The 27,507-nt window shown below is 30.0% G+C and overlaps 1 protein-coding gene across 14 annotated transcripts in view; it reads left to right on the plus strand.

The window, feature by feature from the left end:
- LOC126905634 (potassium voltage-gated channel protein Shaker) overlaps positions 1-27,251 on the plus strand; it is a 75,053-nt gene extending 47,802 nt beyond the window's left edge. For 5 of the 14 annotated variants that reach the window (XM_050685532.1, XM_050685533.1, XM_050685537.1 and 2 more), the window contains 7 exons: positions 8,776-8,935; positions 12,663-12,928; positions 17,008-17,654; positions 20,301-20,430; positions 23,532-23,722; positions 23,785-24,003; positions 24,767-27,251. In XM_050685532.1, coding sequence (XP_050541489.1) covers positions 8,776-8,935; positions 12,663-12,928; positions 17,008-17,654; positions 20,301-20,430; positions 23,532-23,722; positions 23,785-23,996 — 1,606 coding nt within the window. In that variant the 3' untranslated portion in view covers positions 23,997-24,003; positions 24,767-27,251. Of the gene's footprint in view, positions 1-8,775; positions 8,936-12,662; positions 12,929-17,007; positions 17,655-20,300; positions 20,431-20,817; positions 20,986-23,531; positions 23,723-23,784; positions 24,004-24,766 lie in introns of those variants that run through there. The other 9 variants (XM_050685531.1, XM_050685535.1, XR_007704067.1 and 6 more) reach the window with 8 other exon arrangements.
- The last annotated feature ends 256 nt before the right edge of the window (positions 27,252-27,507 follow it).

Genomic DNA, 27,507 nt, shown 5'->3' on the forward strand with positions numbered 1-27,507 from the left:
ATTTTGATGTTAATTGGTATCGAATGGTTTCAAGTACTTGCTTGACAAGTGTACTGAGCTTTCCTATCGATCTAAGTTTAAAATACACTTTTTAACGATATAATGGTTTGTGAAACGTTTTATTTAGACTTTTGAGACTATTTTACTAATTTATGTTTAGAAAATAATTCAAATGTAAACATATATTTTATGCATTTAACAAGTGATTGCTGATCGTAAGTGTATACATAATGCTCGTAACTCGAGTAATTTAATGCGACTCATTTCTATTTTATTACTTTTTAATATCTCTCTACATCGAGTAATAAGGCAAGAAAAACGTAATCGCTTAAGACCACCCACCCAGTAAAAAAAAAAGTCTTCCTCTTATTTAATTTAATAAATGCAGTGTTTAAATTTTTTCTATAAAAACTCTTATTCGTTGACATAAAGAGCTTATAAAAAATACCAATACATATATGCAGGTATCAAATTTAATAAGACTAGAATTATATTAATTTTTATCTACATAAGAGTTATGTAATTCTTATAAGAGTTTTATAGATGTATGCGTTACTATAATAATAGCATTGTCGTCTTACTGTACTTAATGTATTAAATTACGATTTCAATTGTCTGTCGATAATAACTGTAATAAATCGTCACACAAGTTGCATTGAACAACTTAAAAAAGGGCGTTCGACTAACGTTTTTTGCGGGGCTTCTTTTCAACACGTTCGGCTTACTCGAATACGATAGGGGAATAATTTTCCTATAGGGTTTTTATCGGCCCCTTTTTGAAATCCGATGAATGCATCTTTGTGTTTACTTATGCGTTTCGATTCATCTACGACAAAGGCTGACTAGCTATTAGGTTTAATGGCGTTGTATAGGAGAAGTTTGAATAAGAAAAGTGTTCATTAACCGTCAATCGAGCGTGCATGAATGGAAAGCCCACGAGGTGTGCCAGCGGTCGGTGGCGACATACGAGGTGTGGAGCTGCTGTTGGACGGGAAAGACGGAACAGACAAGGAAAATTGTAGAGAGACGACTCTCGCGCGTGCCCTATCGATCGCGCGAATACTTCCTCAATTTTGCACGCAGGGGTTCCCCTCTTTGCCCCCTGTTCTCTCGGAGCATTCTCCTACACTTTGTGCTACCGACAGAAGTTTAACACTTTCCCGTGTGCTCACTATCATAATATACACAAGTTACGCGCCTGGAGTTAGGCTTCAATAACACTTGGTCCGCACTGCGAGTTTCAGATTGTCTGATACACTTGTGTTGTCTTACAATAAACTTTCCAACTGCATAAATACATTTATAGTTTGAAACACACCTAACTGTTTAGGCCATTACAGTTTGGTTGTAGTTTCGGCGTGACACTTGACCTACTGAAATTCCACAACTACGCGGTATTGCAATTACAATACGCGTTTTTCTACTAGAAAGTGCACTCGGTTTTTGATTTTTCAGTAAAATCCGTTTATATTTTTTAACTTTCAAATAATAATACCGCGAAATGGTTTGGAATGATCGATTTGGCGAGTCTGTCGGTAAGACTTCTCTGCTTTCAAACTAATAAGACTGATTAGCACGTATTCATTTTTGAGTCACTTTTGTCGATAAGAAAATTTAGGCAGAAAAATGACGAATTTTCTCTTACGACTACAAAAGTGGGGACGTTAGTGTAATAGAATAATTCATTGATTTGTGCAGCGTAGACTAATTATATCTTAACCGAGAAAATTAATATTTAAAGAATGGGGGGGGGGAAAGTTTTGATGAAATAAAATGGAGTTTTTTTTTTAATTTGGAAACTTTTTAAAATTAAAATTTATAATTACGCGGCGATGGTGAGACTTTGAAAAGTAAATTCGGTTAGTTTTATTGAAATGCGGCGGCGGTCAATTTATAACCGAACGGAAATATTTTTACGATGAAATTTCAATTTCCCTTTGATTGCCCAACGTTAACTATATTTTGGGGGGTGTAATTAAACTTACTCGCAACTATGTTGTCGTCTTTCGCTCTGCTAGATTATTTTTTACTAAAACTTTTGTTTTATTACAATAAACGCCGGGGAAGCCATTCGTTTCGCGTGCTCCGTCATGATAAATTATTACCCTGTGCGCAAACATCGGATTACGTCGCGATTTCAAACCTAATTTACTCGGTGCCGGATTGCACGAACTCTGTGTACGTTGATATATATATCTATATGAGCATGTGTGTGTGGGCATTCTTGTACAAGGAACAAACGAATTTATCCAGAGATGTGTGTGTGTGTGTGGGAGGTTCGATAAGCATTATACAGACAACCATACTCTCCGTGCAGTGTAGTATTCACTTTCTGTTAAAATCGTGTCTCCGACGAGCAATTGCATGTGTGTTGTGTTAGCTTTTGTTCCTTCGACGTGGTGGTGTTGGGTCAAATTCGTTTTTCGACCGATTCTGACGAATTGGGTCAGCTCAGAATAACAAGTATATGTTTTGGCGCTTAAAACTCTGTAATCGGAACTTAAATAGACGAGCTGTTTTCCTTCAACTGCATAAAAACTGTCAAAATTATCATTAAAAAAAAAAAACGAAAACAACGCACGAAAAACATTTGAGATCCTTGACAACTTGGATGTACCTAAAGATATGACATGATTATTTCAAATGACGTTCAAAACAAATAATTCGAGTATAATTGTCGTAAATTTTCTCCCGAGATAAATTGCCCGTTTTCGTTTGAAACAATCGATAAAATATTTATGATAGAAATTCCATACACAATTTCTATGATAGAATACAAGAATTTTACAAATTTGCGGATAAAAATATTCAGCGACGAACATTACTATTTTTTTGTGATGTGATATTTGTTTAATTGAAACTCGACGGTCCGACTTTAAAACGTTCGTGTTGAGTTTATAGTTTGTCGTAACTAATTTGGCTGTAAAATATTTGTGGCAAATTATTTTCCTACGATATTTTGTCTAAAGTTTTAATTGGATTTTCGAAATTTTATTTCAAATATAATCACGTAAGAACTATACATTTTCTTTGAATTATTAGTCTAAATCGTTTTACTGATAAACTTATAGTGTAAGAACGAAAGCGGTTAATCCCATACGAGACTTATTTATTATTTCTAATATTACTTAAAGCTATTTTACTTAAAAGAAACCATTGAAATAATTTAAAAAAAACCTCATACTTATATTTTACAGCTTATTGAAATGAATCGTATACGTACCTTCAAAGAGATAATAAAGTAGTAATATCATATACTTTTATAATAATTATCTTTGGATATTTGCCATGTGCCAAGAATGTTTTATTATTACTGTCATTGGCTTAAATCTATTACTGAAACACCGCAAAAACTATTAATAGAATTGATAGTGTTATTAAAAATACAATAAAATCACTTGGCTAATAACAACTGAAGTGTAGACTTTTTTTTAGTACGGATTTGTTTTCCTTATTTTTTATCTTTGATTGGAGTGAATTTTCGAAAATTAATGTTGAATTGAATAAACATCCGTTTAACGATTTTCACTTGATTGTAAACCGAACATGATTTTTTACTAAAATTTACACGATAATTATCAATTAATCTATAGGTGTAAATCGGGTTTCTAAAAAATGATTTATGTATTTTTCTATAAAACAAATGTAGAGCGAGCGGATAATCAGTTTAGTCGTCCCAATTTTGTTAAAAAATTTACGCCTATGAATAAATATTAGAAAAAAAAAAAACTGATACGCCTACTGATTTGATATTCTATTTATTGAAATAGTTACTATTTTGATTTCAAGTCTAGTTGAACTCGACAAACTATACTTATATAGAAATAGTATTTATATAGACAATAAAAATTTCCTGAATATTAATTATTTGATTATGTAATATTTATTAAATATTTTTCCTAAAAATAATCGTTCATGAAAACAACTCTCAAAACAAGTCTCGTCAATAAAAAAAAGAAGATCAGAAATAATTTCACCTAACCACGTTTAGCCCAATAATACTCTCATTGAAAATATCTTATGCAGAGCATGTAAGAGTATATTATCCATATGTTTTATGGATAAAATACTCTTATGCGCTTACACAAAACAAACTGATATCGAATAACTGCGTAACAATTGCAGAGACCTTTAACAAGATTTAGAGATTTTTTAACCAATTTGTTTTTCTCCCCATTTTATCCCTTTTGAATGACTCCCATAATCGTTACCGGCGTGTAAATTGATCAGTATTATATCGCGTTTGCTAACAGTGTTCCTTGTCGCAGTATTATTTTCATCTTTATTCGAGTAGTTTTCTTTTTAATTCGAAGTACGCGGTGAAACGAAATCGGCTATTTAAAATCAATATTTAATTATAAAATATGCATTTCATTTAATTATCGGCTGTTGTTTTACGATTTAAACATTATTATGATGTAAAATTATGATTGGTAAGTATCAGACTATTGTAATTTGAACCTTGTTATCTGTCACCATAAAAATGATTCACTCGATATCAAAAATATTTCAATTTATCCTATTTTTGCTACACATTTTTAAGTTCATTCAGACGATTCTTTTAACATCGATGACATACACATTGTGCGCTCAAAACGTTTATTGGAACTGATTTCCGTGACGTAAATGGCTATCGAAGGGAACATAACTTGTTGCGAGGCTAATAATAACTCATTTATTGGCGATGGCATGACCTAATGTCATATTTGTGTGATATTTAAAAGTATAAATTAGAAATAGCCATTGTTTTCTCATGTCAGATTTCAATTTTACTCATAGTGTATTGTTATAAATATTAACTTAAGTACATACAGTTTTTTTTAGGATAGTACTAATTTGCTCATTTTTTTTCCAATTGATTTTAATTTTAGCGTTCACTGAACATACCTATATTAGCAATACTAATGTTAGTATTAACTCCTAGTTACTAGGTGGCGAAGACCTCTACTGATCTGTAAGTCATACCCTTTTCCCGCCCCCAGAATTTTGATCTAGTTACGCCTATGACCGATAATATACAAAAAATTTACAAGATTTTTTTGTCATTGAACGACTTGTCGAATTTTTAGCTGTTACCATTACATGTTAGAATGTTTATTGTGAAAACGCTTTACTTAAATTAAATTCGGTGTCTATAAAAGTAGAGGTTAAAAATTAAACGTGATGATATTATTACCAAGAGAAAAATTGAGGTACACTGGACTTGGACCGATCGATAAAATTCAAATGTGAATACATTTTTGGTGCTATAAGAGCATTCATTTCCGGTTGGATGCTGGTAGAAAATACACTGCTGAACACAAGTCATTATAGTTTTTGCCGCTTTCTTAAGTATTATTGTCGTATGCCTAGTACACTGAGTTGTCTTTTTTTTTTTCGTCAGAGGCAATTACCTTCATTGGCTGAAATAGTGACGTTTCCCTGGCATCTTTTTTGCTACAGCTGATTCTATTATTATTATTATCATCATTATTCGATCCGCTGAAACACGAGAATTTATGTATAGTGAGTTTTAACGTGACGGACTTGAACGTTAGTAGCGAAACCTTCTGGAGTTATCAAAATGCGTCGTTAGAGTATAAACATTTAATGCAAATATTACCGAGTAGTATATAGGAAATATATTTGAAAAAATCGGACAAAAAAAAGAAACAACTAGGTAATTATTTCGAGGTCCGTTAGAAATCCCGATAATGGCTGTATAAAAAGAGGGAAGGACGCATGCTCGGGGGTGAACGCCGCTGTAGGAGAGGGAGGGTCGGTCGGTCGGTGAATTCGGCAGCACAGTTCGGTACGCTCATCCAGCCGCGATATCCGTGCGCCCCCCGACAGTTAGGCAGTGCTGTGTGCGTCCAACGGGTATGTGTGCGTGCTTATCTCGGTGTTGTCTAGCGGGGGCGTTGGACGGCGTGCGTTACGCGTTGTAGGTACACTTTAGCCGCCGTCGCGTGCCACCGCGGCAGTTTGTTCGCGCGTCGCCGTCACCGTCGTTGGGTGTGCATCGTGTAAGCCGCCGCCGCCGCCGCCGTTGTACACGCCCGCGCGCGCGTTAGTGTCTGTGTGAGTCTCCTCTACGGGCGTGTGTGCACGTCAGCGGCCGTGGCCATCGTCCGCAACCGGGTCGGCGTCTTTCTTCTTCTCTTCCTTCTTCCAACGCAGTTACAATATTTACTCGTCTTATCGTTGGATTGGGTGTCGTCGTCGCGATGTCCGCACATAAAAAAAGCGGCGGCGACGCCGTTTTTAACTGTCACCGTCGTCGTCGTTGTCGATAGCCCGGCGGACCGCTCTACCGCTACCGCCACCGCCGCCCCATGAGGACTGCTGTGCGGTGTCGCATCTAATGCTGCTGGCGGGCCGAACTTCCCAACGGGACCAACATTTCCCGGATCGAGTTCGTTGAGAAATGGGGGCTGACCCCTGTGCTCAAACCGAGACAGGACCCACGCCCCCGGGGTGCCAGCTTGGTGGACGGTGACGATGCTGGAAAGTACGTGAACATTTTCACCCCGGCCCCTTTTTTAGTAGTGTATTATTTTAAATCGTTAGTCCGTTTTTTATTCCGTTTGTAAAATGATTTCCAAATAACGCCGACACAACTTGTTGTAATTTCATTTCAGTGACCATTGAACGAATAACGCCGTTATAATTTGCAAATTATTTTTTTGATTTGCTCTAAATAAATAACGCTATACAAACGCAGAATTTTTTCCTGAGGTTCGAATAAATTCCAACGATTATTTTAATAAAATTTGCATGTATTATAGTTATTTACGTCGAGCGCGTTTGTAAAAACGCCCCCGTTCTCATTTCCATGTAAAATTATTCTATTTTGAGATTTTTCACTTTTTTCAAGAGTCACTAGACTGTAATTTAAATGTATTCGTCAACTTAAGCGACAATTTTCACATAATTTAATGCAATATTTGCTAAGGTTTTAGCAAAGAAAACTCACTGAATTGTCACAAACCATTGTTATTTACTACTGTTTTCCACTTTTGTCACTTTAAAGATTTTATTTTTCATTATTCAAATTATAAACGTGAAAAATATATTAAACTACCGAAATTGGACGAGTAATTTTTTTTTAATTTTCTAAACTATTCTTAACTAAAAAACAAAAAATATTTGAAAATTTATCGTAGCAATACTATTATTTACCCAAATTATATTGGCTTAAGTTCGCCAAACTTTTTATATAAAAAAAAAAAATTTACTAAGAAAATTTGCGCCGTAGTAATATGCGTGTTATTTTTTCAAGATTATTTACTTAGCATAGAATTCTTTAAAAATATCAAATAAATATGTAGAAATAGTTAAAAAATACTTAAACGGGTATGTTTTTTTGTATAACTGAAAAACCAATGATAGTATTACTAAAAATTTTTAATTTTCATTTATTATTTCTTATTTGTTATTTGACAAAGGGAATAATCAAAAAACATAATACAGTAAATACTGTTGATAAATTTCTAGAGTTTTTAATAAAACATTTAAATTATTTTTTTTAATTAGAAAGCACTCATATGTATACTTTTATTACAGTTTTGTTAAAATATTAAGAATAATAATTATTCTAACGTTATCATATTTTATCTTTTCGAACGAACGTTCAAAATAATTAATTTTGAGTACCATCAAATGGGCCAAATCAAAACACAGAGGCATAGTTACGAGGGGAGGGCGTAGCTGAGTATAATGCTCCCCTTTGACAACTATAAAATTTTCTAAAATAAAGTGGTGAGCAAAAAAAAAATTAGGTTCAAAATATAGAATTTTTTTATTATGGCCGTTGTGAAATTCTTGTTACGCCACTGACAGCGATTAAACTTAAGGTAGTAAAATATCTATTACCGTTTTAGTCTTATCAATCTACAGCACCAATAATACATTTACAAGTATAGTTAAGTAATGAAGTCTGTAAAATATTTAACTGCCTCAAGTTAGTCCATTTGACGGTAGTCGGATTAAATTAAGTAGTGTACATATACATTTATACACTATCCTATTTTATTTATTATTGTTATTGGATAACAATCAAATATATAGTTAAAAATATATATTCGACAAATTTTTAATTATGTCATTTAAACATTTGTCAGAGTTTTATTATTATTGAAATTTAGAAAAATCGCGAGCTTGCATCATACATTCTTATAAATAAGGCCAACCCTTTACTATGATGTTTATTATAAGCAATGGAATTCATAGTAATATTGTTGCTAAAGTTTTACAAAAACAATATCGTCGTACCCTCTGTAACAATCAGTGGGGTCGCTCGCGATTGTTTATAGGATTTGTCGCCGTGCTGTCTGGTATAACGTAGTAACCATGGTTACCTCATTTATATCGTTGATACATTTGTTCAGTGGTATCCAAAATTATATGAATAAAACCAACTAATCAAAATACACGCAATTGGACAATATGCATTTTCTTTAAATGACTCGATTTAATCCAATTTAGTTTTATTGCTTATTTAATAAATTGTTTTACTGCAGTTATAAGGATTGAACATTTTATTATTGCGGTTTTTGTCATGTCACGCATATCGGAATGTGCACGTATAAGACATTGATAAGACTTAGATAGACCAATTTAAATTTGGACTAATATTTGCATTAAAAAAAAAATGATGATTTTCGAAAAAGTTACGATCCCATATCGTTTTATTGTTATTTATTTATTCTTGATTTCTACATAAATCACATTGTATCAATGAAATATTTTTTATTACAATTTTAAAACAAGATAGTTTGACTGTACTTTTTCTAGGTCGCTGCCAAAACTCAGTACCCAAGACGAAGACGGCTGTGGTCCAGGGGCAAGTCTTGGCACAGGCCTCACACACGGTCATCCTCAACATTGCTCAGGGAGTGCTACATTCGAACCAATACCTCACGATCACGATTTTTGCGAGAGAGTAACAATCAACGTAAGTAAAAAAAATGTTGAAAAGATACGGTGTAAAAATCGTAATAGAATAACGTAAAATAACATTTTATATGAACACTCTGGCTAAAAACAGCGACAGGCACAAGGAAAAAATCTTTAAAAATAAAATAATTAAACATTTTTTAATTAATTGTTTATTGATTGTTAATAAAATCGATTTCGTGATTATTATATAATAAAATAAACGGGAGAAATTAAAATATCTTTTAGTATATATATATATATATATATCACAAAGTTTTTTAAGTAAAATTTAAACCTTGTTATCTGAACTATCGCTGCTTTGAAAAGTATAATCTGAATGTAATAGTTCATTATTCGATGTACAAAAGAAAGATTCAAAATTTAAAACATGTTCAATGTTTTCTTTATCTTTTTTGTGAAATTATTTTTTAATTTTTAACTTATATATATATTAAGACTTTGTAATGAACGTAAAATATATAAATATAAGAATCCTAAACATTTTTTTTAATAGTTGCAGGAATTTAAGAAATATTTACTTTTGGGGATTTTTACGGTTTCTGTATAAATGTTATTAAACAAAGTATGAAACAATAGCGAATTGAAACTAGGAAATTTTTGCGTGTAATTTTTCAAACAGAAGTCATTGGTAACAGTGAATTGTAATACAACAAAACCATTTTCAGCTGATAGATAATATTTGGAACGATTTATAGTACCAGAGATTCTATAAAAAATATTTGTGTCATATGATAAACTAAACGTATCACATATTTCAATATTGTGCTGTGCTCTTGACTGCTTTATTTTTTTTGTATTTTTCTATTCGAATAAATGCTGTTAATTAACGAGTACGCCTAAACAATTTTTATTTATACAAGTTTTGCAAGCATAGTTTTAGTAAAGAAAAAACAATAAATTTACCAAGTTCAAGTAGCGGTTATACTTTGTTACTTGAACAATTTTCGTTCTTAATTTTATTATTATTTTTGTTGTATGTAATATATAATAAGAAGGATATTTATTAATAATATTCAGATATTATGCATTAGATATTTTCAATTATCGATTAATGTCAAAGATGAGCTAACCTTTATAATCTACACAAAAAGTTATTCATTAGGTACTCCAAGTGTACTACACGCTCAAATGATCACAGATTACTGTAGAGTTTGACAGATTAATAAATTAATATCAACTCGTATAAATTTCAAGTTAAATTTACGAGACAAGTTTTCAATATAAAGTGAAGTGGTACATCGTAATTCAATCTATTCATATATCTAGTTTCTATCTATTCAACATCCCACCAAGCTTATAGTATTAAAGTAGTAATTGGTTTAGTCCCTTTTGATATAAAATTGTTCAATACGCACTTTCTTAAAGGTTCTTTTTCGGCTTGGACAGGTTTAAATTGTGGTTTTTGAAATACAAAAACTGTACTCTCGGAAGATTTATAAGTAGCAATGGCTATCGGAAAAAGCTCTTATCCAACCGTTTTACATTGATATTGTGTGTCGATGAAAGGTCCATTCAGAATGACAAAAATCTATAAGGATGAACCAAGGTGTTACCCAATGTTAGCAAACAAGGTGTTATCAAACTGCAAAACTATAATAGTATAGACAAAAACAGTTTTATAAAAAAAATCGGAAACGGATCAATTACCTCGCAAATTTAATTCAAAACTTTACGATACTAGTTTCTTATTATTATTTTTTTGAAGGAATGACAGACTTTTATGACATTAAACAAAAAATGTATGCTGTGATTTACAAAGTTTTTTTTTTATCGGAATAAACTTTTTTTTTACTAACTTTAACAATTCAAACATTTGAAAACGTTGTTGAATTTAATTTTCGCTTTAAATGAATAATTTACATTAAAATATACTGTTACAATGTAATTTAGTTTCTATTATGTCACATGATTGTACGTGCCAAACTGTTAATATGAATTAAATTAATTACATTTCTACGTCATCATGATCAGGTTATAATAGTACGTTATCACATTAGTTAATATTTCATTTGATGGAATAATATTAATAACTCCGATTCTGATTCGATAAAATTTTTCCAAGAGTTTTTACTTAATTCCTGATTGATTTGTTTTATTAATGTATAATATTTGAAAATAAAATTAGATATAAACTTGAAAATGAAATTCTCAATTTCGGTAAAAAAAAAAATGATGTCTATTTAGTTTTTATCCGTTTATAATTAGGACTTCTAAATTCACCTGTTTATGCTAAGTATACGTGCTTACACGAGGATATTTCTGGTTCATTGAAATACTCTCGAGTTGTGTTGGTCCCAAGTATTAGGGAGCTAAAAAGGAGGGTATCTTCTGATATCTTCTGTTGTCAGCAAATATGAAAAACTCTTAAAAATTCATTAGTTTGAAATCTGGTAAGTTGAAAGCAAAAAAAAAAATCTTATGCTCATATCTTTATAAAGTGACTTGTAGATTTTGATGAATAGGCGACGAAACTTAATAACACAATAGAGTATGATGTATCATTTCACATAATTTATATAATTGGGTTATATAGTGTTTTTATTTGTAATACTAATTAAAAGACATTTTGAACTATTTAGAGTAGATGACACAACAGAGGACAACATCCATCACACACATGGACTAATATATTTCATTTTTGAAACTTCAGCTGTAATTCGGAATTTTGATAATATTTTATTAAAAGTTTATAATGTATCTATAATGCTTTTATTAAATTACATTTAATTTTTCAACTTAACGGAACAAATAATTAACATGATATTGGTAAAAGTTTCATTTAGTTTAGTAAATGTTATGGTTTTAGTTTTAAAATTAAACAGTTTAGGTTTCATAACTAGTTAATTGAAGTAAAATATCAGTTTTTAACTCGACTAAACTTTATTTTTCTTTCTACTAATTAACTCTTATTTATAATTATATAAATTTTATGTGAATATAATTGTATTTTTAAATATTTATGAGTATTTGATGGTATTGTTTGTAATTAATTGCTTTAGTTGTAGATAAAAATCATAGTTTTAGCCATAATTCGCTTTTTCAGATACCAAATATTTGTAATCCTAAATGGATTTTATAAAAAAATCATTCAACTTTATTAATGAATAAAAACAATAAATAGACATTTCCCTTTACTCTTGCTTACAAACTAAACTTGTTTTGTTAAGTTACGTATCTGTTTGTACCATACTAATTTATTTGATTAATTAAATGTTGCGTGCATTATCATGATTTTTTCTAATATAAATTCGTTTTTAATTGAACTATTAGATATAAGGTCTAATAACATTTTTTAAAACTGTCTAATACTATGACAGTAATTGCATTCAAAATATATTTACTATTTTTACTAAAAAATATTATACTTACAAACTTATTGCAAGTTTTCTATTTACACGCAAAGTAAACAACTTTAATAAGCATCGATTTTTTAGCGCATATTATAGAGTTATATTTATGATCAAACAATTAGATAGTGAGTTGAGATAGTACCGTTAAAATATTAAATCGTTTATGTTTCTGTTTTGAAACTGAAACATTTGTATATATTAAAGAAACGTTGCGACTAATTTGATTGTCTGACGGTACTTGGTGCGCACCGTCACTGGTTAGATAAAAAAGCTCAGTGCTAGCCATAACGGGCCACATGAGCTGAAAAAAAAGTTATTTGACAATTATTCAGATGATCGTTGGTAAAAAACACAAATTTCTTTTTTTTACAGGTGAGCGGACTGAGATTCGAAACCCAATTACGCACGTTAAATCAGTTTCCGGACACGTTACTTGGAGATCCTTGCCGACGAATGCGTTACTTCGATCCATTGCGAAACGAATACTTTTTCGACCGAAACAGGCCCACTTTTGACGCCATCCTGTACTATTACCAAAGTGGCGGCCGGTTAAGGAGGCCGGGTACAGTCCCGCTAGACGTTTTCTCTGAAGAGATCAAGTTCTACGAACTCGGTGAACTAGCCACTAATAAATTTAGGTATAATTTCAAAGAATATTTCTACTTATGATAAATGTTATTTAATTATTTTATACAGGGTGATACTGTATACAGTGACGGCGAGAGAGGGGTAGTAACTACTGCCCTGTTGTGTAAAACTATTAAGTTAATTAAAGTTGTAATTTATTTTGATCAGAACCCCACATACGTACGTTTGCGCCGTTACTGACTATAGTTTATCTTGTATTTTTTATCACAATACACTATACATTGTTGTAACGTACAACGTTATCACTGTAGTATTGTATATTATACAATAAATAGAAAGTCTACTGATTTGTATTATTCAGTGTTGTTAAAGTACGCCTTCCAAAAGGAACGGATTCCTGGAATCAATTCCTATTTTGAGTTCCATTACACCTAATAGGAATAGCAATGTGAAGTAGTTCATTATTTTTAGCAATCATAATGAATTACTATCAAAAATAATTCGTGTCGTAGGATAACGAGAATTTTTTTTTTTAATTTATAAAATATCAGAGTGTGGCGTGGCGCAGTGGCGGCTCGTTCTGTCACCGTTAGAGTACTGATGTTCTGCTACGCTTTTTGCACTTGGTTCCCGGATGGGTGACCATTCGGGAACTTTAAACACATCTGTCCTCCGTACCGGTTCCCTCAGCAATAAAGTGGTATTCTAAATATACCTTACCACAATTTATACTGTATATATATATATATATATATATATATATTGTATTTAAAAAAAATAAACTCTAAAGAAAAATGATTTGGAAATTTTTTTAAACTGTAAAAATAAAAAATTATCATTATTATTATTGAATTTTTTTGTAGCGAAGATGAAGAAGATTATTGAATTTTTGTACGGCTTTAAAGCTATGTAGAGTTCCTGGGCTTTAATGATAGACATAACGTTCAACTTAATGTGACACACTCAATTTTAACTGTTTTTGAATCGAAAACAGAATTGAATGTCAAGATATTTATACATACTATTAAAACGCCATTAAATAGTTAAAATATAAATTTGCGTATTTATAACAAAACATAAAAAAGAAAAACCTCAAATATCCCATTTAACTCCGACTTAGAAATAAAATGGGACAGTAGATGGATTTATTATTTTTGTACATATTTCACTTATTAGATAGGTTTGAGAGCAACTTATTTTATTTTTTAACCTTTGTTGTTTTAAATATAGAATTTAGTATGTCCCAAATATTTTAATTAACAATGAAATCAACGATTAACAATTACTATTATATTTATGGTTGTAGATCAATGTAAAATTAATTAACTAAATGTAATTTTAAATTAATTTTATTAAATAATTTAATTTGAAATAAAATTATTGAAGTATAAATAATTTCTAATTATAAATTATATGAACGGGAAAAACTGGGGCTGTCCTGTAATTAGAGTACACACCATTTTGCCCCAAATGGAAGTTTTTTTTTTTAAACTCTATAAAAAATAAAATATTTGTTAGATAAACAAAATATGTACAAAATAATAATTTATACATGTTTATAAACAGTTAATTATACGTTCTTAAAAATAAAGATTAATATTAATACACGCTATCCCAACGTGTACGCATTTTGCCCGTATAGTTAAAATATTTAAAAATATACCTAAAAAAAAAAATTAAGTTACTTGACTTAGGTTGGGTTATACTAATTATTTTCGAGTATTAGGATGAAACTCGTATTTTTCATTTCAAAGGAATGAGGACTTGGACGGATTATTTCAACAATACTGATATTGTATTCTACATGTTAAGTAACTATAGTTTAGCAAAAATTGTAGATAATAGTTAGGTTATACTGACATAAGAAGAAAAAGAAAATGATCAATAAGTTAGATAAAAAAAGCGACTCAAGTTATTTCGAGAGATTAATGATAACTATGGGACCATTATGGTTTTATTTGTAATTGGTTTGTCTAACCATTTGACTATATAGTACAGTCTTGCCATTTACTCATTTAATATCAATGGCTCTGTAATAAATTATAAAAATAAAATCAAAATGTTTTGTTTATAGATATGTATATTGAGTATAGTATGTGGTCAAGGAAACGGATCTTGTCGACTAATCACTAAGCTTTATTATGTACACAGGTTATTTTAAATATGGGGGATTCTATCGTTCAAGGAATATAACATCATTTCAACTAAGTCTTACATTGTATAAAGTTGTTTTTTTTATTCGCTAGAATGTCAGACTCTTTATAAATAAATCCGTCACTACCAGTAGCTTCTTCCGTACTCGAGTGGAACAGCTTCCGACACTTACCTCGGTTCGTGCCAATCAATAACACATACATATAGAAAAGTGTTACTCAAATGCCTTGCAGCTAGTTATTTTTAACAGCTGACAGCTGCCGGCCGCCTAAAAACAAAAAGCTCGTATACAACTAATAGAACAAGGACGGATAATATTATTGCCTTTGGCCGAAACGAATAAAGTGGCAACAATGTAAATGGCTTACGTGGGTGCGTTAGGATGAGCCTATATCTAGCGGTTGGTCGGGCCGATCAATACAAAATTCGTGCCCTTCTCTAAAAATACACCTTAAACATTAATGTGCGCTCCGAGTTGTTTTATTATTAATGTTATTTGCCGGTTAAATTCTTTTTTTCTCATTTGACAGGATAACCAAAGGTCGCAGTAGTAATAAAAGACAAAAAACGAGCGCGTTGGAGATAATAAGGGTATACTGATATATTTATGCTTTTATCCGTCTCTCATATCCCGAGATCAAAACTTTTGTGTTGTATAATATTATTGCCCATGCTTGAATACATTAAGTTCTTCATTAAACGTGACCAATATTTTGGACGGCGCAGTGTATAGGCAAAACAACTACATCAGTAAAACAACACTAAAATAGTATTACGGATATTAATGCTATCGATGAAATATTATATATTAAAATATAATTAAAAATGTTTTTCATTTAAAACAATATACTTATTTTTCTAGGCACATACTAGTTTAGTTAGTTATTTTTAGCTATTAGAAATGTAGTCACTGCTCGTGCACTCTAACATTTTAGTTTATTATGCGTACCAATACAACATTTTATAAAAAAACTCGGGTTTACACGAAAGTGTAATGGTTTAGTTGTATGGACCATCGCTGTTTTCACCCTTGTTCATTCAGGTCCTCTTTAATTAGATCACTGCTTTCACAAANGTGTAATGGTTTAGTTGTATGGACCATCGCTGTTTTCACCCTTGTTCATTCAGGTCCTCTTTAATTAGATCACTGCTTTCACAAAATAGATACATACTAACTTCAATAATGTTTTCTGTGATATCTTGGTTTACCTTCGACTATTTTGAAGTTGTTAATATATATTATAGTGTGTTATCATTGACTTATTGCCGACTGATCTATTGACTGAAGTCAGTATTTGCTTTCAATGGTGCTGAGTTTATATATTCATCAAATATTGTTCATTTTATCTATTGTCGTTTTTGAATATAGTATGGATTATCTGTATATTATTAATTTTTTAAAATTATTATTGCTTGTGTTGATAGCTTATAAAATTGTCTTTGTAGGGGTTATATTCTATAAGTGTTAATGAAAAAGTATTTACAATGCTTTGTGGTGGTCTCCTTAAGGTTTTAATAAAATTAATGTAGTGACAAACACATCTGAAGTGGTACATACAAAATGTCGTTTTCACACATACTTATTTATAACCCAACGTTTCAGACGTTTGTGGTACTTAAAAAATACAATTTTTTACCATAATTAAAATGTCTGATTGCATATTTTAATTATATATGAAGGATACGCGAAAAAAAAAGGTGAGACAATTTCATAAAAATGGACATATTGGTAACAAAATGCTCGATATGTCCCATATAATTTTTTTAGGCCATCAAACTACTGGAAAAAGTAGATTATTCGAAGTTAATAGCCCTCAAAAGTTATGGTGTACTGTAAAATAATATTATTTATTATTATAAATAAATAATTACTTATTATTACCAATTAAAAAATATTCAATGACATAAACTAAAATATTATTGGATCAAATTGATGATTGTTTAAATTTATAATACATAAAATATTTTTTTTTAGGGAAGAAGAAGGTTTTATAAAAGAAGAAGAGAAACCTCTGCCAAAGCCTGAGTTCCAGCGTAAGGTTTGGTTGCTATTCGAATATCCAGAGAGTTCACAGGCGGCAAGAGTGGTGGCTATAATATCCGTGTTCGTTATACTTTTGTCCATTGTGATATTCTGTTTAGAAACATTACCTGAGTTTAAACATTATAAAGTGTTCAACACGACAACAAATAGGACGAAAATTGAGGAGGATGAGGTGCCAGATATAACTGATCCTTTCTTTTTAATTGAGACAATATGTATCGTGTGGTTCACGTTTGAGTTGTCCGTCCGATTTCTCGCCTGTCCAAACAAACTTCACTTTTTTAAAGACGTGATGAACACGATCGACATAATAGCCATTATCCCGTACTTCATCACACTTGCCACCGTGATCGCCGAGGAAGAGGATCCAACAATGAACTTACCCAAGGCGCCACAGAATCCGCAGGATAAGAGCACCAACCAAGCCATGTCATTGGCTATACTCAGGGTCATTAGACTCGTGAGGGTTTTCAGGATATTCAAACTGTCCCGACATTCCAAGGGGTTACAGATTCTTGGTCGCACCCTGAAAGCCTCCATGAGAGAACTGGGATTGCTCATATTTTTCTTATTTATCGGTAAGAAAAGTCTTTTTACCTTCCACTGCTAATCGTGGATTACATGGGATTCGTAGTATCTTTAATAGAATAATAAGGTTTTTAATAATTCATGTAATTTATTATTATTTTTAATCGATTGTATTTCACGAAATACCAAGTAGAGGGAAAAACTAAGTAGTCTTAGCATATTTCTAAATAGGATTAGAGCTATATGTCAACTGATGACGTTATTAAATACGTCAATGATTAGATGAATGAAATGTGAAGTCGAGATGTAGTTTTAATCGTTCAATATAATTAAATTTACGCTTTAGCATATTTTCCATGTCAATTTTACATTATTCAAAATGTACATCTCAAATACTTCAAATTTCATTAAAATATTTTTATCAATTTCACTTAAAACTCCAAACTAATAAATCAATACAAATGTGCAATATATCGATATTTTTTCATCGTTCTAGATTGAATTATACTATTCATTAAAAAGCAAAATTTCCATAAAAATCATAAATTACATAATTCGATAATTTCTTGAAATTCGAAATTCGTAAATGTTTTTTTTCAAATTTTCACTACATAGACAACATTAAGTTAAGTATATGTGTATTTTTTTTAATCTAGGAGAGACTTAAATTATTAAAAAAAAACTTAGTCCTATAGACTAAGGCCACTAAGAAAGTTAAATTATTTATGAAATTAAAATAATTCATTTTTGTTGTTGTAATATTGTGAACTGTACTTGTATATAACATCACATTAAGGATTCATAATACGGAATTTAAGTAATAGTTTTATTTTTTCTTTAATTGGTACTAATTTCATTATAATACCAAAACAGAGCAATTTTTAGAGATTCTTTTAACGCTGGCCATCCGATTTCTCTTAAAATAATAATTGTATTGAGCAAATTATTTTTGGTATTTTTTAGTTTCATAAATTTATCAGTTATTAATTACTTATTAAATTCGTCGCTTATAAGGGCGACAACTTAATTTATTCAAATGGCAAAACACAACTAGGTCACGAAATAAAATATGATTTAATTTAGTAAATGACTGGTCGATAGCAACTTTTGACCCATATTTCAAGTTATTAACAATTTTATATCTAGGCGGGAAGAGAGGTGTGATTAAGAAACGTCTAATGATAAATACTAACGTGCCCGAGTCTCACGTGCAGCCATCGCTAAAAAATGTTAATATCCTCTGAAATACTAAGTTCCAAGTTTCAGAGAAGTCGGGTGGCGGACGTTAAGAAAATCACGTTGTAGGTATTTATGAATAGAGAATTTTTTCATGTCAACTCATTAATTGGTTTGCTTAAACGTTTATAATGTGACAGTCCCATTAACGGGTTGGTTGTTTTCCATCGTATTAACTGAAAACAATGGCGTCATAAATCCGTCCAAACGGTAAATGATTAACTGATTGGCGACCGGTTTAATACACAATAACGCATAGCTCCATCGGTGCGAGAAATCCATCGGTGGGAGAAATCCATCGCTGGCAACCATTGAATTCGCAATAATTGTGCTATTCTGGTACCAGTCAACGTGCTACTCGTGTTCTCTCGTACCACACAATCAAACATATTCATAATTCATCTAAATAGAATTCCTAATTGTATACGATAATTATATTGTATACCGACAGACATACATAAATGCACAATTGGGTTCTCCCGGATGGCCCACGACGACGGATGGTAGCGGTAGACGCGCGCGCGTACACGTACACCTAATATGTGCTGAACCAGGCCGGGACCCCGTCGTCATGGATACACTAGCGATTGGATGACGTCATCCGTCCGGGGTTTTGTGAATAACGTCATTGAGAAAAACGGCCCACTTTTCCGGCTACCACCGTCATCGTCGCGGTAGAAATCCGTATTTTCCCATTGTTTTCCTTCCTTTTTTTTATTCATCAAAAATTACATATCTAACGCTGAGGTCAAACAAAAATTACACTACAAATTCGGAGCTTTTAATCCTCAATAGGCTGGAATTTTAATGTTTCTCAATAGCGCATTCAAAAGCGGTTGATACTAGAAGCCTTTCACCGTCAAAAGTTTTTTTTATTAATTCTGCATTTTTCATTCGGAATAGGTTACAGTATAAAAATTAGCAATACGCGACAATGGGATTGGATATTTTTATTTTATCTGAAATATTTCCAACGAAAACAATATGTATAAAGCAACTAATTCTAATGCAAGTTGCGTTCAAAGAAAATAATAATAATAAAAAAATGCACCGTCTTCATCCTATTACGATGTAGTAATGGTAAATAGTCATATTAATAATGATATGAAAACCTATGCCGGTTATCATAAATTGAAATCGCTGTGTATTTAATCGGTTTAAAATGGACTTCTTGATGTGTATAGTAGAACCTAATCCTTAGCGATGTTGTATACAAGTAACTACCGGTATAAATTTTAGCAAAATTTTGTGTGTCAACAGTTCAGTGTTGAAACTGCGGTACAAAAAAACATTTAAAATCTTAGCTATCACCGAACGACAGAAAAACAAAAATAAAAGTTCAGCAATTTTACAACTGTTGGTCGATTCAGCGTTATTGTGCCTGTGTGTGTTTTTAATAGCGTAGGGGAGGGTTTAGGGGTAATTACCGGACATAGTTGCTTGAGCTTGTCGTTTTCCAGGAGTGGTGTTGTTCTCGAGCACCGTGTACTTCGCCGAGGCGGGTTCCGATCAGTCGTTTTTCAAGTCCATCCCGGACGCTTTTTGGTGGGCCGTGGTCACCATGACGACAGTCGGATACGGTGACATGAGGTAACTAATTGCCAACACACACTTTACCATACTTGACATAGACTACACATGTACACACATTACACACGACGGACATGACTACTTAACATGTGAGATTGCGTATATACAGTCAGAGCAATAATATTGTCGTCGTACAGGCAGAGGACTTGCCACCACACCTAACTGCTAATCCGCAGATACGTTGAGATTCGATTGTCGCTGCTGATTTATTTATTTCCCATGGCGTTGTTACGTCAAGTAACTAAGTACTTACAAGTGTCGCGTTGGATGAACTAGTCGAGTCGTCTTATCGAGTTCAATGTATTTTTTATGTTATTATTATTTTTGGTTTTATTTTATGATTATTCATTTTATTGTTACATGAGTCACCGTCCAAATGAATTTCAGGTGTGGTGCTTTTCTCGAGCGCGGTATACTTCGCCGAAGCCGGCTCAGAGAGTTCCTTCTTCAAGTCTATCCCGGACGCATTTTGGTGGGCTGTTGTTACCATGACGACTGTGGGCTATGGTGACATGACGTATGATGTACTCAATTTCATTAAGACAAAATTAGACAGTTATTGAAATTTATTTTTTTCCATATTTTATTTATTCACTAATAAATAGTTACTTGCATTTTAACATATTTTAGAAGCCATTATCTCTTTCTTTGAAAAATAGATGTATTCCTTTTTTTTTCTTTTGTTGGCAACAATTACTAATATTTTAACCGAATTAATCAGTCGCATTATTGACTTATATATATATATATATGCATTAGAGTATACTTCGTAATCGTATAATTTTTATTTCATTCGTTGTCTTATCAGTCTAACATTAGTATTGTTTTTATTTAACATAACGTAAATAGGCTTGTGTCATTAATACCGTATACCACAGCTGTCACTAATTTCCAACTGCAGTAGTTTTTCAATATTATTATTAGCTAATTAAATCTTATAAATTATATCTTTAAACAAATAACACACTTGTATTTATTAATGATAAGACTTGGTACATCCATCACGTTTTTAATATATTATATTCCGATAATTTTGTATTATACGATGTAGGCACCCTCAAAGTAATGATGTAGAAAGTGTATATACCTTTTAGTTCCTCGTAATATTTTTAAGTAAAATGTATATGTTTTTTTTTTATAAAAAAAACTTGTGTATTTATTTAATTTAGTTATGATAGTCGTCTTGTCACTGTAAGCTCAAATAGAGTTCGCCAAGGTGTGGATTAGGTCAAACATATTAGTTTATGTGGCTCATAGATCCACATAGTTGAAATTTTGGTACATTCAACATTTTAGTTTAGCTAATTATCAAAAGATTTAACTTGTTACCATTAAATAATAGTTTAATATTGTTTTCAGATAGAGTTTAATTTATTCCTAGAAACTCAATAGATTCTAGAAAAAGTTTAGAGTATTTTTTAACTTCGACATTATGCCTAGGCAGACGTTATAGATGTAACAGTTTACTAACACATAGTCACTTTACACATTGTCTTAACAACATAATTGGTTTGTTTAGCTGTAGTTTTTACTCATAGTGTTGTAATTTTTTCTGTGATAGTTTAGTTTTAGATTTCTAGTTATTAATTAATTATGTAATACTGCATGCTATATTTGTTCTACATTAACTTGAATGGAATTTCAGTTATGCAGAGTTATTTTCATACAAAGTGGATTCATTATGGACGAAATATTTATTTTCTTGAAAATTATTGAAAGTTTTAAATTACCGAAAAGGAAACTATTGTTTGATTAAAAAAAAAAATACAATAATATGTAATTTAAATAATTTCTTTTTATTATTTCAAGGATAAAAACTTAAACTTTAATTTCTTTAATGGGAATCCCTTTTTTTAAATTTATAATATGATTGAAAAATAATTTTTTTTTTTTTTGAAGATTTTGTTGAAATACAATTTCATCATTAAATTGATTTTCATAATACCCAAGGCAACAATAACCTAATCTAATAGCTCATAAATTATTTTTATTGTAGTTATCAAAAAAAATTTCCACTCAGGTCATTCAACAATGTATGATAGTTTACTTACGTTGATTATCAGAGTATGCGTTTATTAACAGGCATAATTCATTTAACTACATATCATTGTAGAATTTTTTTTACAAAAATATATCAAAAGTATATTATACAAATCGAACAACATTTTCCATTGTAAACATTTCAAATGTTCAATAATTACTGAGAAATTGAGTGTTTTATCTTTAATCAATAATTTTGTAAAAGCTATTTTTTGTTTGCATGGTCAGTTAATTTTCTAAGTTAAAATTATTATGATAAAGCTAGTGCTGAGAAAAAAACACGGATTGATCCGTATTTGGATTTCTAATCTGGATCAATATGTGTTGTAAAAACACCGAACAATCCAGATTACCAATAAAATCTGTTTATTCGTAAAATAAAAATTTAGCTACATAAAATAAATATTAAACAATAAACATCTGTAATCAATTCATTAATATTAATATATTGATATCATACAATTTCACGGATTTTATTAGCGATCCGGATTCAATCTATAATCCGTATTTAATCTGTAATTCGGATTGAAACCGTTCAATCCGGATACGGATTAAATTAATTTAATTTAGACTTCGAGTCAACCAAAAAATCGTTCAGTTCTATTAAAAATAATAACTTATATTGATTAGAAATGTACGTTTTACTTCATAATCTATAAAAAAAATCATGTTTTATATTTATAACACATATCCTCACGCTAAAACAATAGCTAATCAATTAATTTTTATTGTTGTATTTTTATAGTTTAATTTTCAAAAAATAAATAATTGATGGAAAATGTATTGTTTGTGTGCGTTTTAAGTGTGTAAACAAATTTAATCGTTTAAACAAATAATCATAACATTACAATAACTTATTTGAAAACGTAAAAAAATATATATATTTTTTTTTTTTTTTTTTATTCAGCATGCGAATAATTTTCATTATTATTATATTAGAATACATACCCTTTTTGTTTTGTTTTGTTTGATTTGATCGAAAATCAAAGTCGCTTGTTATGTATTAAAGAAAAATGTATCCAAAATCCTGCTGACACGTGCTGTTTTAAAACGTGTTTTAGACCAGTGGGTGTGTGGGGAAAAATTGTTGGTTCATTGTGTGCGATTGCCGGTGTACTTACAATCGCACTACCAGTTCCCGTTATCGTGTCCAATTTCAACTATTTTTACCACAGAGAGACTGACCAAGAAGACATGCAATCGCAAAATTTCAACCATGTTACTAGCTGCCCTTATCTTCCCGGTACTCTAGGTATTCCTATCTATATTATATACTAGTAGTAAAGGGAAATATAACATAATGTATTTTTTTAGGTCAACACATGATTAAATACCCTCGAGGCGACTCGACATCAGATCTTATGGATTTAGAGTCAACTGATAATTGTTTACTGGACTCGGAGGTGGACGAACCGCCACTGTCGTTGCCTCCACCCCAGCAGCCAAAGCGGTTCAATAGTTGTGCCACTGTGGTTAGGCTCAATAATAATAGCATCAAGAGGTTTAGTATCGAAACCGACGTCTGACTAACAGGTGGAGCATAATAATTATGTTTATAATTATTATAATCAAATACACTAAACATCCATTTTTCATACTCATTAAATATAAAAATGAATTTCTATATTTTCTCAATACATATTGTTCAATATACAGACAATTCTAAAAAAAAATGTTGTATGTAAACATGATTTAACCTAGGCGGAAAGAGAATTAAAGTCGAGCAACATCTAGTGATAAAAATAATAGCCCCCGAACCTCACTTCTAGTCACTATTATAAAATTATATAAAAATCGTTTATTGTTTGATTTTCTAAAAAAATATAAGCACAATAGACATTGCGGAGAGCTTAGTGTCGCACAAAAAAAAAAAAAAAAATTTAAGAACATCATTGTGTTTTTCTTCAGAAGAAAATGAAACTAGAGAAAGAGCGTCTTTCTACCAAATAATGTTAATGTATGCCTTGATTAATAAGTATTAACACTTATTCTGGCTAAAAAGTTCAACAAAAATCAATTTAAAATTTTTAGTAAATCTAAACATTTACTTGAGCTTGAAACCAAAAGATACGCATCTTACAATTCAATTACTTAATATAAATAATTTTAATACTTAACGTGACTAATGAGTTCATATTTAAAATATAATAAAAATTCAAAATAATTTTCTTGTGAAATTAAATAATAAATTATGTAATCTAAGTTTTATTGTTTATGACATTATTTGTGTTTAATTTTGTTGTTTAATATCATAATAATTATTATTAATGATAAAATGTTTGTTTTTATATTTTAGTATTCCAATTGCAATCCGGTGGCCACTCAGGTCTCCAAACGCCTATAAGGTGCTGTGCTGTGATAGCTAAGATGTTTCCTTCGTTAAGTTACCTCCAACATGTTTTAATTACTGTAATATTTTTTTAATCAAATAACGTTGTTTGGAATCGTACTTGTAACCATTCTTTTGATGAGATTATTTTCTAACAAAGACAAAATGAGTGGTCTTAGGTTGTAACATATAACATATAAATTCATTTCCAATCAAAAGTATGGACCATCTTGAAATTGTTTTGTTTTTGTTAAATTAAATAAAAAAATGTTTAATGGATGATAAAATATTTCAGTCAAGATTTTATCTTAAATTGCATCAAATGAATATGTAAGTATATTTAATTGTTATTTTTTATTAAAAAAAAAAAAAAAATCAAATGAGTTGGAGATAAAGGCTTTTACGTTTTGATCAAATCTGTACCTATTATATATATAACTTTGCAAGCGTCTTGATATTTTTGATGGCCTGTAGTGTCTTATTAGTCGCAAGTCTTCCACATATACTCATTTTAATATGATATTTATAAAGCATTATTTTTTATTTCGTTATTTTAATTTTTATTAATATAAGTAGATCAGATATATTTAATACAGTTTAATTATTTAAGTTCATCTCGATCGCTTCATACTATCACATAATTATTACCAATATCTCTGTTTAATTTTTACAACTGACACTGTTCTATTTCATTTAACTCGGTGAATGAAACATAAATAAATTGCTTACAATGAGCATTACTAGGGACCAAAATAATACGGCGCTTCAATGGACAGATTTGTTTCTTTTATAAATGTTCGATTGTTTAAAATAATAAACAAAACTGAATTAATTTTTAAATAATATGATATCATATGACTCGCTTTTTTATGGTTTAAAAAATTATGCTAAAATTATTATTTTTATATACTATTATAATTGATATACTTATTCAAGATGTTTGTTAACGCTCCTGAATATTCACAAATTTTTATTGAAATAAATATAATATAATTGTCCTAGACCGTCACCTGTTGTTTTTATAACACAGAACTTTAATTTTAAAACAATTATTAAAACAAAAATCTTAAATAATCTTTTTATTATCAATGTTTTAAACAAATTTGTTATTGTTCCTACAATATAATTGTGATTATAACTAAAAATACTTTCATTAAGACGAAAACTAAAAAAATTCACCAAATTTAAATGGATTACAGGGTAATTAAAAAAATAGGTACCATTTATTGATTTATAAATAGAGAAAATCAATGAATATTTTATTATGACTTATTAAACCCTGTTGTTACAAATAAATAAAAACCAACAAGACGGTCTAAAACAATTTCTGGGTTCATACACAACCAGTTGGTCATAATTGGTAGTAATTCATTTTTATTTACTTGTTACAAAATGTTTTGTCTTGTCCCAAAAAAATTAATTTTTATTTTATTTTGAATACAATTTTTTTGGCTAATTAATTTTAACAAAACTTTTTAAAAATAAAATGAAAATTTCTATTAAGACTTATTTAATTACCGTTAAATTAATAAAGTCATACAAATCTTAAACAACGGTTTTACTTTCCATAGAATAATGTATTAATCTATTAAAAAATGTACTACATTGATAATGGTTACCTATGTAAAAAATGTTTAATTAATTCAATGCAAAATTTATATTAATTTAAAGAAGTATTATTGAGAAACCGGTATTATTTTAAATATAAACATTTTTCTAATCATACAAAAAGTTATAATAATTTTGGTGTTGTAACTTACAACACGGAGCATGTTTTATTAAAATTTTTATTGTGCTTTTAGACTGTTCTCCAGATGTGTGTTCTTAACAATAAGTCAGTATGTATAATTATTATTTTGTAATTTTAAACTGCTGAAGTTTACAAGAAATTTTACAAAAAGAAAAAAATATATTAACAGTACTAAATTTTTCATGTACCTCAAAAGAAAAATAATTCTAATAGTTGTCTTTAATAGATTTTTAAAATTTTAGTTACGTTATCTTTCTCGATATTTTCGGGAAAAATTATTTTCCTATTTTTCTGTTCTTCCTTATCTACGCTATTTATATATTTTGTTCTTTGTTATTAAGAAATTATTATACTTATAGACGTTCAGTATACGTCCAATATACTTTTTCTTAAGCTATTATAGTTACAGTACTGCCAGTACTTAAAGTTCGAATAATATTTCATTAATTATTTGTAAGAAAATACCAAAAAACAACTTAAACCAGTATTTAACCAAAGAAATAAAATCAATTGATATTTAGATGAATATAAAGTTACATTGTTATAATATACATTCCTAGATTTGTTCTGTAAATAAATAATTGAATCGTTTATACATTTGTTTTGTTTTAATTTTTTATTGTAATCATTATCATATTGTATAATTATTATAATAATTATTATTAAAATTGTAGGTACCTTGAGTGAATGTAATAATTTAATTTAGTACCTATGGATGTATTATTAATAAATTATTTATATGATCGTTGTATTATATTAACTGAAAAAATATCGACATGTTGTTGTTACATTAAAATAAAAAATACAAATACTATATACATGATATAATATATGACATAATTAATATATATTGTATATTATGTTTATGTATACGTAAAATAAAAATTGTTCTGGTTTTTTTGTAAAATGCAAAATGTTCGTTTGAATAAAAGGGTTTTAATAATACCTACCGTAATTT

Source organism: Daktulosphaira vitifoliae, unplaced genomic scaffold (assembly GCF_025091365.1).
Source record: "Daktulosphaira vitifoliae isolate Bord-2020 unplaced genomic scaffold, ASM2509136v1 Scaffold_4, whole genome shotgun sequence".
Classification (NCBI taxonomy): Eukaryota; Metazoa; Arthropoda; class Insecta; order Hemiptera; family Phylloxeridae; genus Daktulosphaira; species Daktulosphaira vitifoliae.